Source organism: Labrus mixtus, chromosome 17 (assembly GCF_963584025.1).
Source record: "Labrus mixtus chromosome 17, fLabMix1.1, whole genome shotgun sequence".
Taxonomy (NCBI): domain Eukaryota; kingdom Metazoa; phylum Chordata; class Actinopteri; order Labriformes; family Labridae; genus Labrus; species Labrus mixtus.
The window spans coordinates 19982471-19996897 of record NC_083628.1 but is presented as its reverse complement, the minus strand read 5'-3'; the positions used below and the strand labels follow the sequence as shown (position 1 = coordinate 19996897).

At 41.3% G+C, this 14427-nt stretch overlaps 1 protein-coding gene across 2 annotated transcripts; it reads left to right on the top strand.

Moving 5' to 3' along the window:
* The first annotated feature begins 1774 nt into the window (after positions 1-1774).
* Positions 1775-14032, top strand: LOC132992576 (spindlin-1). 2 transcript variants are annotated; one of them, XM_061061991.1, is made up of 8 exons: positions 1775-1931; positions 7785-7850; positions 8104-8199; positions 8938-8986; positions 9153-9288; positions 9368-9485; positions 9599-9832; positions 9986-14032. In XM_061061991.1, the coding sequence occupies exons 3-8, from the start codon at positions 8160-8162 to the stop codon at positions 10183-10185; spliced, it is 777 nt and encodes a 258-aa protein (XP_060917974.1). In that variant the 5' UTR covers positions 1775-1931; positions 7785-7850; positions 8104-8159; the 3' UTR covers positions 10186-14032. The 2 variants fall into 2 exon arrangements, with proteins under 2 accessions (XP_060917974.1, XP_060917973.1); XM_061061990.1 differs by having other exon boundaries at positions 7766-7850.
* Positions 14033-14427: the final 395 nt, after the last annotated feature.

Below are 14427 nucleotides of genomic sequence, written 5' to 3'. Positions count from 1 at the left end.
TTCTTTCTACGTATCAAACCTTCCTACAATGAAAATATGTTTCTAAAGTAAAGCACAACTTCTGGTCTTTTTTGTTCAAGTATAAAGCCAGACATTCTTTGTTGAAGTTTCTGTAGTTTGAAAACGTTAAAACATTTCATTGTGAGTTGGAAAACATAAAAAATGAAGAACAAAACGGGAAAAGGGACAAAATCTACTTTAGTGTTGCAAACTCCCTCATTGGGAACAATTCCAAAGAGAAGCTTGCACTCAGAAAAAATGAAACGTCAGGTGGACACAGGCCCTTAACAAGATTCATATGTTTCCACTCTGTTGTGTTACTTTATCACATAAAAAAAATACACAGGAATATAACAGCCAGCAGATATGTGATGGTAGTTATAATAAATGGAGATAGAAGGGGTGAATAAATGCCATTTGTATGTGTGTGGACATAAACTTCATGATGACCCTGTAAGTTGGTGCCCGGGGCCACCCCAGTCAAAATAGTATGGATGCACCCCTGTTGGTTCAAAATCAAACATGTGAGAAAGAAAAGTCTCTTTAGTACAACTCTGACAGTAAGAATAAAAAGAGACGTGTTGCTTTAAATACTGTAAAAAAAAAACAACGTTTTTTATTTCCATTTCTCTCTCTCTCTCTCTCTCTCTGATCGGTCACCATACATGTCTGTCTGTCTGCATGTGTATTTTTCTCTGTCTGTCTGTCTGTCTGTCTGTCTGTCTGCATGTCTCCTCCTCTGTCGCATTCAACAGCAGGTCGGATCACTATTACGCAGGGAAAAACAGCGTAATGCAGCAGTGGCCGTCCTTGTATCTCTTTGCGGTTCCACTATTTGGCAAATCGAGCGAGGGGCGGAGAGAGAGAGAGAGAGAGAGAGAGCGAGAGAGAGACGTCAAGTTCACAGCATTACACCCGGAGGTGGAGCTACTGTGAAAAATAAGAGCCTCGATCAATTCATCATAAAACTCTTCAGCATTTACTGTGTTGTTCTAAATCAGTTAAGAGTTTTAAAGGTATTGAGAAGTTACATACTTTACCTGCATAAAAAAAATATGCAGGGACTTAAGTCTGGTTTCTCTTTTCAGACAGAGATGACAGAATAAAAGCCTTTAGGTTTCACATTTAAAAAAAAAGGTTACATTGGTAGATTGAGGTACGGAAGCCCTAAGCAGACATGCACCAATACATTTACTTACAGTCAGTTTTTCTGTGATAAGTCAATTCTGGCTATTTTCTCAAATCAACTTTTTTATCACAAAATTTGGGGATAAATCATCAAGTTGGTTTCTGCTGCTTTGTTGAGAATACGAGAAATTCACTTGTTATCTCAGGACAACTGGTTTTCTGTGAAATCTTTAGTTCAGTTTTCCGGTGATTGCGAGTTTATTACGACTATTTTCTATCAGGGTTGATTGTTATTGGGGAATCTCCGAAATCTCAAGTAATTAACTTAATTTAATCAGTTAAATTAAAATTACTTGTTTTCACAGAAAATCAGCCTTGTTATCCTGAGAAAATGAAATAGGTCAAGATATCGACAAAAAAAACCAAATGTACTTATCACGGGAAAAAAAAACAATGAAGCCTATCGAAATCAAGACTTCAGTATAAAACTTAGTTAGACCAAATAATTTTTTATTAAATCGTGTTAAGTTTCATTAATCATTTTGAAAAAGATAGTGAATCACTATCTTTTTCAAAATCTTCGAAACTTACCTTTATTGTCTCAGTCACCGGCGCTTTTATTGTGAAAGTCTTCACCGGTTGTTCAGCGGTTAATCGTGTCCAGCTTCACGCTTGTCGGTGAGATGGCCGTGGAGTCTCTGCTGGTTCCTGTGGAGTCGAAACGGGTTCTGTGGACAGACAGCAGGAGGCGAGACACCCCGCCGCAGCCCCCCTCCGACCTCCATTTTTAAAATATTATAACGGTAAGACAGAATAACAAACGTGCACCTGTCTGTTAGCTCGCGAGGCAGCCCGCAGGTAAACAGCAAAAAAAAAAAAAAAAAAAAAAAAAACACACTGAGCGCTCGTTTCGTCGTTGACGTTCTCCCGCCGACGGTTGCTCAGGTTGGGGAGGGGCGGAGGGACGCAGACAGCCAGAGACCTAACCCAGCGCTGCTGTCTGTCCGTCTGGGATTGTTCTGCCTTTTTCCGCAGAAACGCTGTCAGACAGTCCCGCTGTTTACCGCTTGATAGAGGCCCCTGAACGCACCATTTCCCCCCTGACATGGGGCTGTAAATAATAGTATAAAAAGGCGAGCAACATGGCTGACGGTGGCCCTGCAGAACCTGCTTGCTCGTTTGTCAGTGCAGATGTTTTTTTTGTCAGTGTGATTTCTTCCTAGCAAAACAAGTTAACTACTGATAGATATGCAAAGAACAGGACGAAAACAGATGTCAAAATGAAGCCTGAAAGCAGTGAAATCCTTATTTTATATTTACCTGGGGTTTGGTAGAGCTCAGCCTTTGACAGATTCATTTGCAGTGGTTTCTTATTCTGGTTCAGTTTGTAAACTAAAGAAAGCATTTCCACCGTTTGTATTTTTGTGTGCATGTGTTGTTGAACACTGATTTGACTTCTCCTGAGAGTCACGCCCCCTTTTATTAGCATGTAAGCAAATCAGAGGAAGGGTCACCTGGAGTCTGATCCTGCAGGTGAAACTACAACCCACCTGCTGATGCTCATCTCCCCACTGCGCCAGAGCTGAAGACTAGTGGTTAAACATTAAAGCAGTGTTTTGTTTAGTCTGTGTGTGATACATAAACGTGTATTAATGATCTGCAGCAAATCTGTCAAACCAGATTGTGAAGGCGAGAATCTGCAACACAGCTTTCTTTGTAGACATGCACAGTTTAACAGTTTAGATCAGACCGTTCAATCTATCTAGGCTGATATTCATCAACGCATTTGAAAAAGAAAGAAGCACCTGAGATGTTTGCCAACACTGATAACATCGTGATAACATTTGGACGAGTCAGCATTAAAGTCCTTTGAAGGTGAAGCCTTGCTCTTCATGCTCGAGGGACTATTATGTTCAAGATCCGGGTCATGTGACCTAACAGCTGAGGGCAACGATCCAATGTTCTTTTAAAAGCTGATATTTTAGGGCTATAGACGTTAAATCGTTTTTTTTGTGATAAATCTGATTTTTGGAAAATCAGGAATTTCAGGAAAAATGAAAATGGAGATTTTCTCTTCAGTTCACTCCGCGGCTCCCTTTGGGCTCCCGTATATTACACCCTCGCGCCTCGTTTACTTCCTACTGAGTGGCTAGTAGACCTCAGGTATGGGCTACCCAGCCTCAGGTATTTTACTGAAGTGGCTCTGCCTCATCTGTACTTTGACCGTACCCTGAAACTATAAAGTGCACGTTTAAAGAACATTTTACAGCTCGTTATTTGACCCCTAAAGAGAACTTCAGTTCGCTTTTGCTCAATTTTATTGCTCAAATAAAAGCAACGTTTGTTTTCAGTCATTTTGTAAATCGAGTACGATGTGACAAAATCTAGTTTTTAGAGAAGAGTAGCCCACACTAGTGCAACAAATGTCATCGTACAGCTGACTGGTGGCAGGGGTCTGTCTAACCTCACAGACTATAGTAAACATAACGCCGTTGTTATGTTCGGTGTAAAAGCTCTAGACCAAGTTACGGCGACCGTCATTGCTGCACTGCTGTGAATTATTACTGTAAAAAAGAGCAAATGACGACCGCTCTGAAACAAAGAGATGTGTTTTCTTTTTTTAGCAATAATCATTTGTATGTTAGCACAAGCGATACTTAATAGCACTCCGCCTCGATCAATAAAACCTTGGTGTAAAAGTTGCAAATCTGAGCAACTGTTTCTATGATTAGCAAACGTAAATGATATCGAGCTAGTGGCTTAATGCTAACATTAGCTTTGTTCTGATTGTAGCTAATGGCTTATTAACTGTGTTCTGTAACTTTTAATATGGACCGATGTTTCTCTGGATTTCCAGTGTCCATTGTCTCTGTAGTGTCTTATCAGAACACTTTGTGATGAAAACACTTGAGATGAGAACATCAGTGAGACAGATTCCTCCTCATTCTGCCTCCGTGCGTTTGCACATTGCTTCTTAAAGGTTGGTGACAGCGTAGCATGGAGGCTAGCTTTGAATGTTTCCTTTGTAACAGCCAAAATAAAAGCTGTTCAAACATGTCCTGATGAATACAGAGAGAGGCCTTTAAACCAAGCTTTGTGTTTCATGCAGGACACAGAAGCGGCACGCCACAGCTGTAATCAGCTGACAGCCGGCCTATTGAATCATTGCTTCTAATCACACACACGGACCAATCACAGCTCATTCTCACATCAAGGCGGTCCATTTAAACACATCTTCTGTCTCACTGATCTCTGCTTCACCAGAGCTGTACACACTGTTCTGCTGCTGCTGGCAAAGCTTCCCCTCTTTCCCCCCCACGGCCCCCTCCTTTCTGCCTCAAGCCTTCGGTTCCCCCTTGCTGGGGGCTTTAGCTCTGCGCTCCCTGGAAAGCTGTGGTATGCTGCTTAGCTAACCCAGGAAGCATCCTTCAAACAGAGCTTTCAACACCATGCAAAAATACATTTCCATTTTTACCAAAAAAATGATGACATTTATGACGAGAGTCAAATGACTTTCTTTTAGGAGTTCTGGGGAAAAAGTATTTGCACTGGACGCCTCCAACTTACCACAACTCTGAGAAAACTTACAAGTTGTTTTTAACCACAAAAACACTCTGAAGGAAAGGCATATCTGAACAAAAGAAGCTTCAGATGGAGTGTTGGAAAACACATGTAAGGAACAACCCCCCCCCGCTTTATCGTTCATGATGAGTCATGGAGCTGAAGTCTGAACGTTTGAACAGTTTTTGGGCAGTGCTGGGACTTCAGATGTTTTCAGAAGAGAGTGAATCACTCGGTGTGTGACAGATTTCTCAATGGTTAAGTCTATATGTGGAAAAGGATGAAGTTTTCACACTGATTTTCACATCTCAGGTTTCACTTGTGTCAAAATGAAAACGTTAAGGTGCTCGTGTCCAGCGTCATTGGGCCCCCTCATGACAACAGATGACTAATCGTGCGTTGCTCGGGGAAACAGAAGGGAAATCACCACCAGCTGCAGTCGAGTGCTGCAAAATGTCTCTGACTTTCTGGTCGTTTAGTTTCCTCTGCAGTTAACCAGCAGTGAGAGAAAGTCTGAAAATGAAATTAGTAAATGTACTCTGTCCCTTAAAGAAACTTTATTTGTAGGTATTATTTTAGTCTATTTTTCATTGTGAAGTTGGGGTGAGCTGATGTGAGAACGCAGCAGGAAAATTCTAATCCAATCACTGAATTGTGTCTTCTTCCAAACTCTCTTGTGCGCTGTGATTGGCTGAGGGAAACACCAGTCCAAGCAGAGGACAGGCTCTCTGCAGACACAGTCACCACCACACAATGTATGGAGGCTCAGAAGTGATGATTGAGCAGCTTTACTTTTGAATAAGTCGTTATTTTGTTTTTTAAAGACTCCATCTCTAATGCTTTGAGGGAAACATTTAAAATCTGCGTTATTATCTGCATCCACATGATTCAAGCTTTTTTGTTGTGTTTAAGCCCTTTGAACAAACAATAATCAAAGCAATCAAGCTAAACCCTAACTCCAGGCTTTAGGTTGGATTCAAGCTTCAGATTTGTCTGGATACAATAATTCTAAGTCAGGTTGGCAGATATGCAGATAGCCAAATATCTCCGTCAAAGAAAAAGATATATACTTTCACTGTTGCTGACATTTGAATGTTCCCCGTTCTCCTTTATATAATCTGGGTTGTAATATTTGATTTTGGTACAGTGAGCATTCAGAGGGTGACGTGTGTTACACAACACCCCGTCTGCAGATAAATAATACACCACAGGCTTTACTCACAGGATCTGCTGGTCAATAATTGAAGTCTCATGTTCGGGACATGAAACCTTTTTGGAGGCTGAACTCGCACTGCTCAGATTTTCACATTAAGCTTTTTATTTTTTTTAGAGACCTTCAGATGGTAGAGTCTGTTGTGTAAAATACTCAAGTTTTAGTCTAGTAAAGGTGAGAACATGTCCAACAAATTCAGGTTGAAAACCTTGGTGTCAATTTTAGATTGACATGTTTAGATGCATAAGAGTAAGTTGGGTTGTTTGTTGATTATTCCATAAAGATTATGAAAGGTGTGAAAGAGTGTTGTAGTGATGATGAGGTGTAGATTCAGTTCATAGACTGTATTTAGGAACTGGATTTGTCCGCTGTTGGTCACTCATTTTTTTGATCGTTGTATTGTTGAATTTTTGGTTTTTAGTAGGCTAACCATATTTGAAGCAACATTAGGTGGGAATTCAGTTTGGTGCACTTTGGCGCCCACTGAAGGTGTCTGAGTGTAACTGCACTTCCATAAAACACCGTGTGGTTGTTGCTCCCCCTCACAGAGAGCGTGCAAATGTTGACAAGCAGAGGAGCGGTGTTGTTAGAAACTGAAGAAGAAACATGACCATGACAAGGTACAACAATACTCTGAGATTTTGCACTCTGCACTCATCTACAGCCTCTTTTAGACGCATGTTTTGGCACAAGATGTATTTATATATTTATTTTTATGCAAACATTTCTGCAGCTGGTAAAGCTGCTAAACACGAGACAACGATACAGCCTAACGTTATGTCTCAGCCTGTTCTGAATAATATCTGCAGGGATGAACACGCTGCTTCTTCCTCAGTCACTCTCTCTTTTTCTCTTCCTCGCTTCATCTGTCCATCATCTTCCTCTTAGCCTCAGACATTGAATCAAACAGTACAGAGATGAGCTAACTAGCTGCTTTAAAAACTGAGGTCTGGTGTCTGAATTAGTGCCTTAAAACAGTAGTCACTTCTCTCGAGAGAACTTCATCCTGCTGCCAAACTTATAGTGCTATAAGCAGGCGATCGGGGTGATCTGTGGACATTAGAGAGACGCTATTCTCCCCGGAGAAAGTTATTGTGCTACTTGCTTTAAATCAGAGACTGGAACGTGAGCATGTTTTTTGTTTTCCTGCAATTGCAATCCATTCACACACACCACTGACAGTTAGGTGTCTTGCCCAAGGACACATCGGACATGTGGCTGCAGGAGCTGGGGAGCGAAGCCCCAACCTTCCGGTTGAGAGACGACCTACTCGACCGCTGAGCCACAGCTGCTGTCGTAACAACCCTGATTATCAGTCTATGTACAGAGCGGTCTAAACTTAACATGCGGTCATGAAGTTTGTCTGAAGTTTGTCTGAAGTTTGTCTGAAGTTTGTCTGAAGTGCCCATGGGCAGAAGGCATTAAACCCTCACCTGCTTCAGTGGAGTGTCTGATGTCTGTTGGTTATGTCATAAACGGAGCTGTTGTGTTGAGTGAAGCTTCGGTTTCTGCTCTGATGAATAAAACATGAAGGGGTGAGATCTGTGCTGATGATGATGAATAATGCAGCCTGCAGTCAGAGTTCAGGGCATTATGCAAGATTTCACCCAGAGGCCACAAACATCAGACATCAGACACCTTCACTGTCAGACGAGCGGCCGACTGTCGCCACCTGCTGGCCACAAGCAGAAACACAGATGAAGTACATCTTAACCTCAGGTTTAAAAACAACTTCTTGGAATAACAGTGTTCCTGTATGCGGAAAATTCTTCAGTAACTTATTGTTGGAGGTTAGGATCAAGCTTTCAAATGAATCATCTTCCAGTTGAGTCCAATATTTGTCTTGATGTTTTCTTATCACAGGTTTGATCTCATTCTGCAGATGATCATCCTGAAACCTGAAAGACTTCTGACCATCTCACCGACACTCCTCAAGTCTGGAGACTAGGTAAAAACTGCTGAACCTGCGGTAACATGCATCTTTGAACACGTTGATGAAAGTTTGTGTTATGTATATTCATCAACATGACATGAAATGATGATCAATCAGCCCTCTTAGGTCTGTTGATGTTGTTGTACTTCCACCTTTCTACCACTAGATGTCAGTAAAGGTCACAACTCCAGACCAGCAGGATTTGGACAGATGTTTGTGGGTCAGTATTTATTTACTGACATGAGGTTCTGTTTTCTCTGTCGTTCAGGCTCTGAACAGGTGAGAGTGGCCGGGCAGCCTGGCTGCCTCTCTGCCTCCAGATGAATGAAGAACGCTCCGGGACCCAGAGACACAGCTGATGCAGGTCAGTCAACACACACACACACACACATACATACACACACACACACACACACAGCAGAAAGTCTGGCCGCATCCATCCTTGTTTTTTTGTTTTGTTTTTTCCGTCCTCGTTTGTTTTGATGTGGAGGCGCACGTGGAGTAACGTTTTACATTTAATTCTGCACAGCATTGTGGGTGTTAGAATACAACTTGTTTCCTGAAAGGATGCATCCAAACCAAACTGCACAAAACCCAGAAGTTAGTATCCATGCTGAAATGTTCAGTCTACTGAGGTGGACCCAAAAAATGACCACAAGGGTTCAGTCTACTGAAAAGTCTGCAGTACATACTGACCTCTATACCTTCAGCTAATGTTGCAGAGCATCAACGCTGCGCAGATGATGGTCTTCACTATGATAGTATGATATACTTTAAAAAGTCTTTATTTTGTATTTGTTAAAGATGGCAGCCTCCATCCAGCATTTTCCTTCCAGCTCAACACTTCATTTATCCTCTAATATCATTCAGATAAGCCTTCCCTGTCTGTGTCTTAGCAGCTTCTGTTTAAATCTTTAGGATGTGATGTCCTTGGTGAGTGTGGAGATGAGTACTGACATGAAGAATTAATGACGCCTTTGCTCATTTTCTATGCAACAAAAGACAAAAACACGTTCAGGTTTAAAGGTTGTTTGTATTTTGGGTGATCTTTCCAAAACACCGCTTGTAGCTGAGTGTGCTGTGATGTCTGTTTTCTCCTCAGGGCATGAAGGTGTTTCTGCAAATATGATGAAGAAGAAGAACCCGCACAAGTGAGTGAAGAAGCTTGCATTTATTTCCAAAGTAATCAGACGTGATTGTTTTTTAGAAAAGAAACATTTTGATGATAATTTGAGAGAAGATTCCTGTATGACTCAATAAAGTGAAACAATAAAGACGATCTTAAAGGAGATGATGTGGATGTGTTGTGTCTTGAAGGAAACATAAGAGCAGTCTGGGTCCGACCACGAAGGTTCTGTCGCAGCCTCGTCGTAACATCGTCGGCTGCAGGATCCAACACGTGTGGAAGGAGGGAGGAGGACACGTGATCTGGAAAGGAAGCGTGCTGGACCAGGTGAGCAGGGGGGGGGGGTCCGCTGTGTCCTGGCTCGGTTGTTCATATGTTTTTATATTAATGTTTATTTATCCCCCAGGTACCGGTGAACCCGTCTCTCTATCTAATCAAGTACGATGGTTTTGACTGCGTTTATGGTCTGGAGCTCCACAAAGACGAGAGGGTTCAGGGACTGGAGGTGCTCCCTGATAGACTCGGTAGGACAACGCCGTGTTGATAAAATGCTGCAGGAAATGACTGCACCCTGGTTTTAGGAGTGCTGTTTCAGGTGAAAGTATCCAAAAAGTGACTTTTGTCTTTCCTTTTGCAGCTAAATCTCGCCTCACAGATGTGAACCTGGCGGACACCATGATCGGTAAAGCGGTGGAGCACATGTTCGAGACGGAGGAGGGTCCCAAGGAGGAGTGGAGGGGGATGGTGCTGGCTCGAGCACCCATCATGACCACCTGGTTCTACATCACCTACGAGAAAGACCCCGTTCTCTACATGTACCAGCTGCTGGACGACTACAAAGAGGGAGACCTCCGCATCATGCCCGACTCCAGTGAGTCAAGTAATCTCGCCATTTTTAAACCCTATGACAAGCTGCAAGACGGGAATTCTGTTTTTAAAAGTCTGTTTAGTTGGATTGGTCCTACATGAGGAAACAATCCAGGTGAGGTCTCTGATCACTGCGTCTCTCTTTGCCCCTCTGTAGACGACAGCGTCCCAGCAGAGAGGGAGCCCGGCGAGGTGGTGGACAGCCTGGTGGGCAAGCAGGTCGAGTACGCCAAAGAGGACGGCGGGAAGCGAACGGGGATGGTCATCCACCAAGTGGAGGCCAAACCCTCCGTCTACTTCATCAAGTTCGACGACGACTTCCTCATCTACGTCTACGACCTCGTCAAGACATCGTAAGAGTTTCCCCCCTCTCATGTTGCAGAGACATAAAACATCAGAAGTATTTTAAAACAAACGCTTGTCCCTCACATCATCAAAGACGAGAGAATAAAAAAGACACTTTGAAATAACTCATGAACAGAAGAAGAAAGGATTCATACTTCTTGAAAATCGTCAACTTTTGTCGCAGGAACATTCAAGACGGAAAGAGACGGTTGTCATGGAGACTTTGTAATCTTCTTAGACAGTTTTCAGTAAAACGTCCAAAACATTCAAGAGAACCCTGAGAGGAACGAGCAGGCGCGTACAGGCGTCCAAACATTTTGTTTTGACTATAGCAAGAGAAACTAAATCTTCAGAAGTCTAGAGTTTTTTTTGTTTGCTCCGAACATGAGAAGAAGAAGAAGAAATGAAGGTTTGGATAAAAAACAAAACAAAAATCACCTGGATGGATGGAGCTTGCGTTTGCATTGAGGACCCCTCAATCAGGACCCTCAACAACACATTGTAGTGTTTTGATAGTTTCGTAATCTGTCGTCTGATTTAAGCAGTCAGGACCGGCATCACGACAGTACGGAAGCCCACTGCTGCCATAAAAAGAAACAAAACACAGAAAAAATGTTTTAGTTTCTAAAGCAAATCATGACTTTCTGAATTAGGACTTCCAAAACAGTTTGACTTCATTTTAGTTTACTTTCAAATAATTACAAAAAACCTTAAACTTTGGAGTATTTCAAACATTTATACGCAAAGTACAGAATATTTGAATTTCCAAAACTATGATTTTAATAATAATTTATACTTTATTAATCCTGCAAGGGTAAATTCATTTTTTTTGGACATGCTGTCTAACAATTATTCCCCAGGAAACGATACTCACTGTTAAAACAGTATTGTTGTTTACTCAAGATATCGACATCTTGACTTATTTATCGTGTTAACACCTGATGTTAACTTTTTATCACAAGAAAACAAAGTGAAATCAAAGGTTTTGATGCATGTCCGTCTTGGACTTTCGTAGTATTAACTTAGTAATTTTCTTTACTTTGCATTAGTATCTCGACATTTTAACTTTGGTTTAATTTTCTCTTAAGAACAAACAATGGTTTGGTTAATTAGCTAATTTATATGGAAATCTACGGAAGCCCAAAGTGCACACACATTAGCACATTTTATTTAACACTGATTTCTATGATAACAGGTTCACTGTGTGTTTTCTCGAGTTCTCAACTTATTTATCCAAGTTGATATCAGCGCTGGCTTTCCCAGGAGAATAATTAATTCAGGCCTTTTATTTAGAAATCTTGAGAAATTATCTCATTATCAAAGGAAAACCTGCGATTGTAACCCCAAAATCAGGAGATGAATAAGTCGAGATCTCTTGAAAGCAACAGAAATAACTTGTTATCACGGGTAGACTGAGATTAATAAAATGTATGGAAGTGTGTCCGCTACGGAAGCCCGATTGTGACATACATCAGCACTTTTTATTCAACACCGATTTCTCTGTTTTCTCGAGATCACAACTTATTTATCTCCAGATTATAGCGCTGGCTTTTGGTGGAAAAACTATTAATTTAGGCCTTTTATTTTGAAATCTCGAGAAATAATCTCATTATCACGGTGAAAACCCGTAAAATCAGGAGATAAATAAGTTGAGGTGTCTTGAAAAGAACTGAAACAACTCACAGGTAGACTGAGAAAAATAGAATATATGGAAGTGTGTCTGCTGAGGGCTTCCGTAGCAATTAAAAAAAAAAATCTTTATATTATAATGTCCTTTTGCATTTATGAGAATTAAAATGTATCTCATGTAGGTATAAATTATTTGATTTCTAAAGCCTGGCACTTACACTTAAAAGTTTGTTCTCAACGTGTCGAAAGAAGAGATTTAAACACGATGAATCTTGTGGGTTTTTTTAACGCCTGGCCCTAGAAGTCTGACCTCCATGAGAGAGACTTTCTGAAGCCTCGAAAATGATGGACGGTAAAATAATAATACAAATACTTTAACAAGCTTAAAGTTTATTTAAAACACTAGAAAGAACTTCAGACAGAACGTCCTTCATGTCCTCTTTACTGATGAACTAAACGAGACTCACACAGGCTCTAGATTCACCAACACAGACTGAACACTCACAAGACACTCAAACAATCCTCATCTGGAGACATCCACAGCTACAAACTGAGCTTTCAGAAAAAGAAGAAGACTTTTTTTATAATTGCCAAAAACCCTTCATGTCGTGCAGTTGTTTGTTGTTCAAGACGATTGACTGCTTTCGTTCTTGTGATTTCACTGAAGCCTTCTGATTCGCTCTCGTGTCGTCTTTTCTACGTCCTCGATGAAGAGAAAAAGGACGCTGCAACTCGGCCAGAGCTCCTTTTGGTCCTTGGCGGTTTGTTTTGATGTTAAAAAAACGTTTCACAGACCCAGACGGACTCTTCTTGTGTTCCTCTTTTTTGAATTTGAAACAGTGAAGGATTCTTACTGGCTCGAGTTGCTGATTTAAGGCATGGAAAGCTTCGTTAAATGCACCTTAAACCCCCCAGAGGAGAAGAGGAGAGTATTCATTGGACAGTTTATGAATATGTTCGACTGAAATTGTCAACAGAATTAACAAGAAATCAAATGACCTGTAGAGCTGCAGCAGAGTTTTCTGTTTCAAAGGCTTGATTCCAGTTTCTTTTCTGTCTTAGCTGATGACATTATAACTTAAAGGTGGAGTCAGTAGCTTTTTCTCATTGCAGCTTTTAAACACAACATTCAAACCGGGCCCCCTCCTCCTGGGCTCATCGGCCCCCAGAAGCTCAAACTCACTGCAGGACGTAGTGTGTACGTTTACTGCTTGTTTGTACACTGCAAGCTAACGCACGCTAGCACAAGCTAACCACCGATGTTTGTCACCTGGCTTTCCCAAAAGACAGCAGACAAACTCAGAGTCTGCAGGTGAAACCAACAAAAGGTTCACCCTCGTTTTAAAACGAGCTTTATCCGCTTGTTCGTCGCCTCACTGTGATTATATTTCCTCCCCTTTACCGCTACGTCCACATCAGTCGCATTCCCACTTTGCGACCAATAGCTGAATTGTATTGGGGCTGTCTTCAGCTGGAGGACAACCAGCTCCCCCCAAGAAACATACAGAATCAACCAGAACAGCCAGTCAGAGGACAGACCGTCTCTGCAGACACAGTCACCACCACACATGTACGGAGGCCCAGAATTGATGATTGAGCGACATTCCTTTTAGTATAAGTTATTTTATTTTCCAGGAAGCAGCTGCTGACTCTGCCTTTAAAGGTATCCCAGTTTTTTAATTTGGATTGAAAATGATAATCAGGTGTGTTTGTTAGTATGTATGCAGTAAGAGAGGACACAGTGAGGTGTTTTTTTATTATGAAGAGATGGAGAAGGTTTCAACGTCCCGTTTGAGTAAAGTAAGGAGTGGAACACCTTCAGTCTGAATACTTCCTGTGATGTAATTAGTCGCCGGGCAGATTACAGCTCTCATTATAACCAACCGCACTAAAAAAAAAAAAAGGACAGATACCCCAGAGGTCTGTTGTTCCTGCACTTGCGTCTCTGTTTAGTTTTTCATAAAGCGAGGTCTGATTGTGATCATCCCAGCAGGACGAGGTCAATCCGTGAACTCGTATTTGCAAACGACTTGAATCAAAAACAGTTTTTATGTCCGATTCAGCCAGAACATTTCATTGTTATATTGGATTATTGATGTTATAATGTATTGATTATTGAAGTGGGAATGACATTGGCCTTCTATCATCCTTCTGCCTTGTATTGTTCGTTTTTGTATGTTTTGAAATGTATGTTAATACTTTTTATTGTTAAAGGAAAACCTGAAATGGCGTGTTTGTTTTTTCATATCATTTCATAAAGTGTGGAGAACCAGCGGGGGCTGAAGCCGTCGAAAATCTACAGCCAGTGTTTAGTTTGTCCCCTTTGGGCTACTGTAGGAAACTTTCAGTGCAGCATTGTGGACACATAAGACGTGAGATGCTCTGTCTGTAGATAGCGGCTCATTTTATGCTTTTATACACTAAAGCAGTGGTTCTCAAACTATGGTACGCGTACCACCGATGGTACGTGGGCTCCCTGTGGTGGTACGCAAAGAAATCTCCACAATATAAAAAACAAACCCGTTCAGCATAAAACGTCAATTTTTTTTTGTCGTACTCTTATCTAGCTTGTATCTATTGAGTTGTATTTATATCAAATGTGTTTTCCCCTCTAAATTAATCTAG

What these genes read in the sequence shown, in the direction of transcription:
- LOC132992576 (XM_061061991.1), top strand. Translation starts at nt 8,160, where the DNA reads ATGAAGAACGCTCCGGGACCCAGAGACACAGCTGATGCAG. An exon ending in AAGAAGAAGAACCCGCACAA is followed by an intron (nt 8,987 to 9,152) that starts GTGAGTGAAGAA and finishes TGTGTCTTGAAG; the next exon opens with GAAACATAAGAGCAGTCTGG. An exon ending in AAGGAAGCGTGCTGGACCAG is followed by an intron (nt 9,289 to 9,367) that starts GTGAGCAGGGGG and finishes TTTATCCCCCAG; the next exon opens with GTACCGGTGAACCCGTCTCT.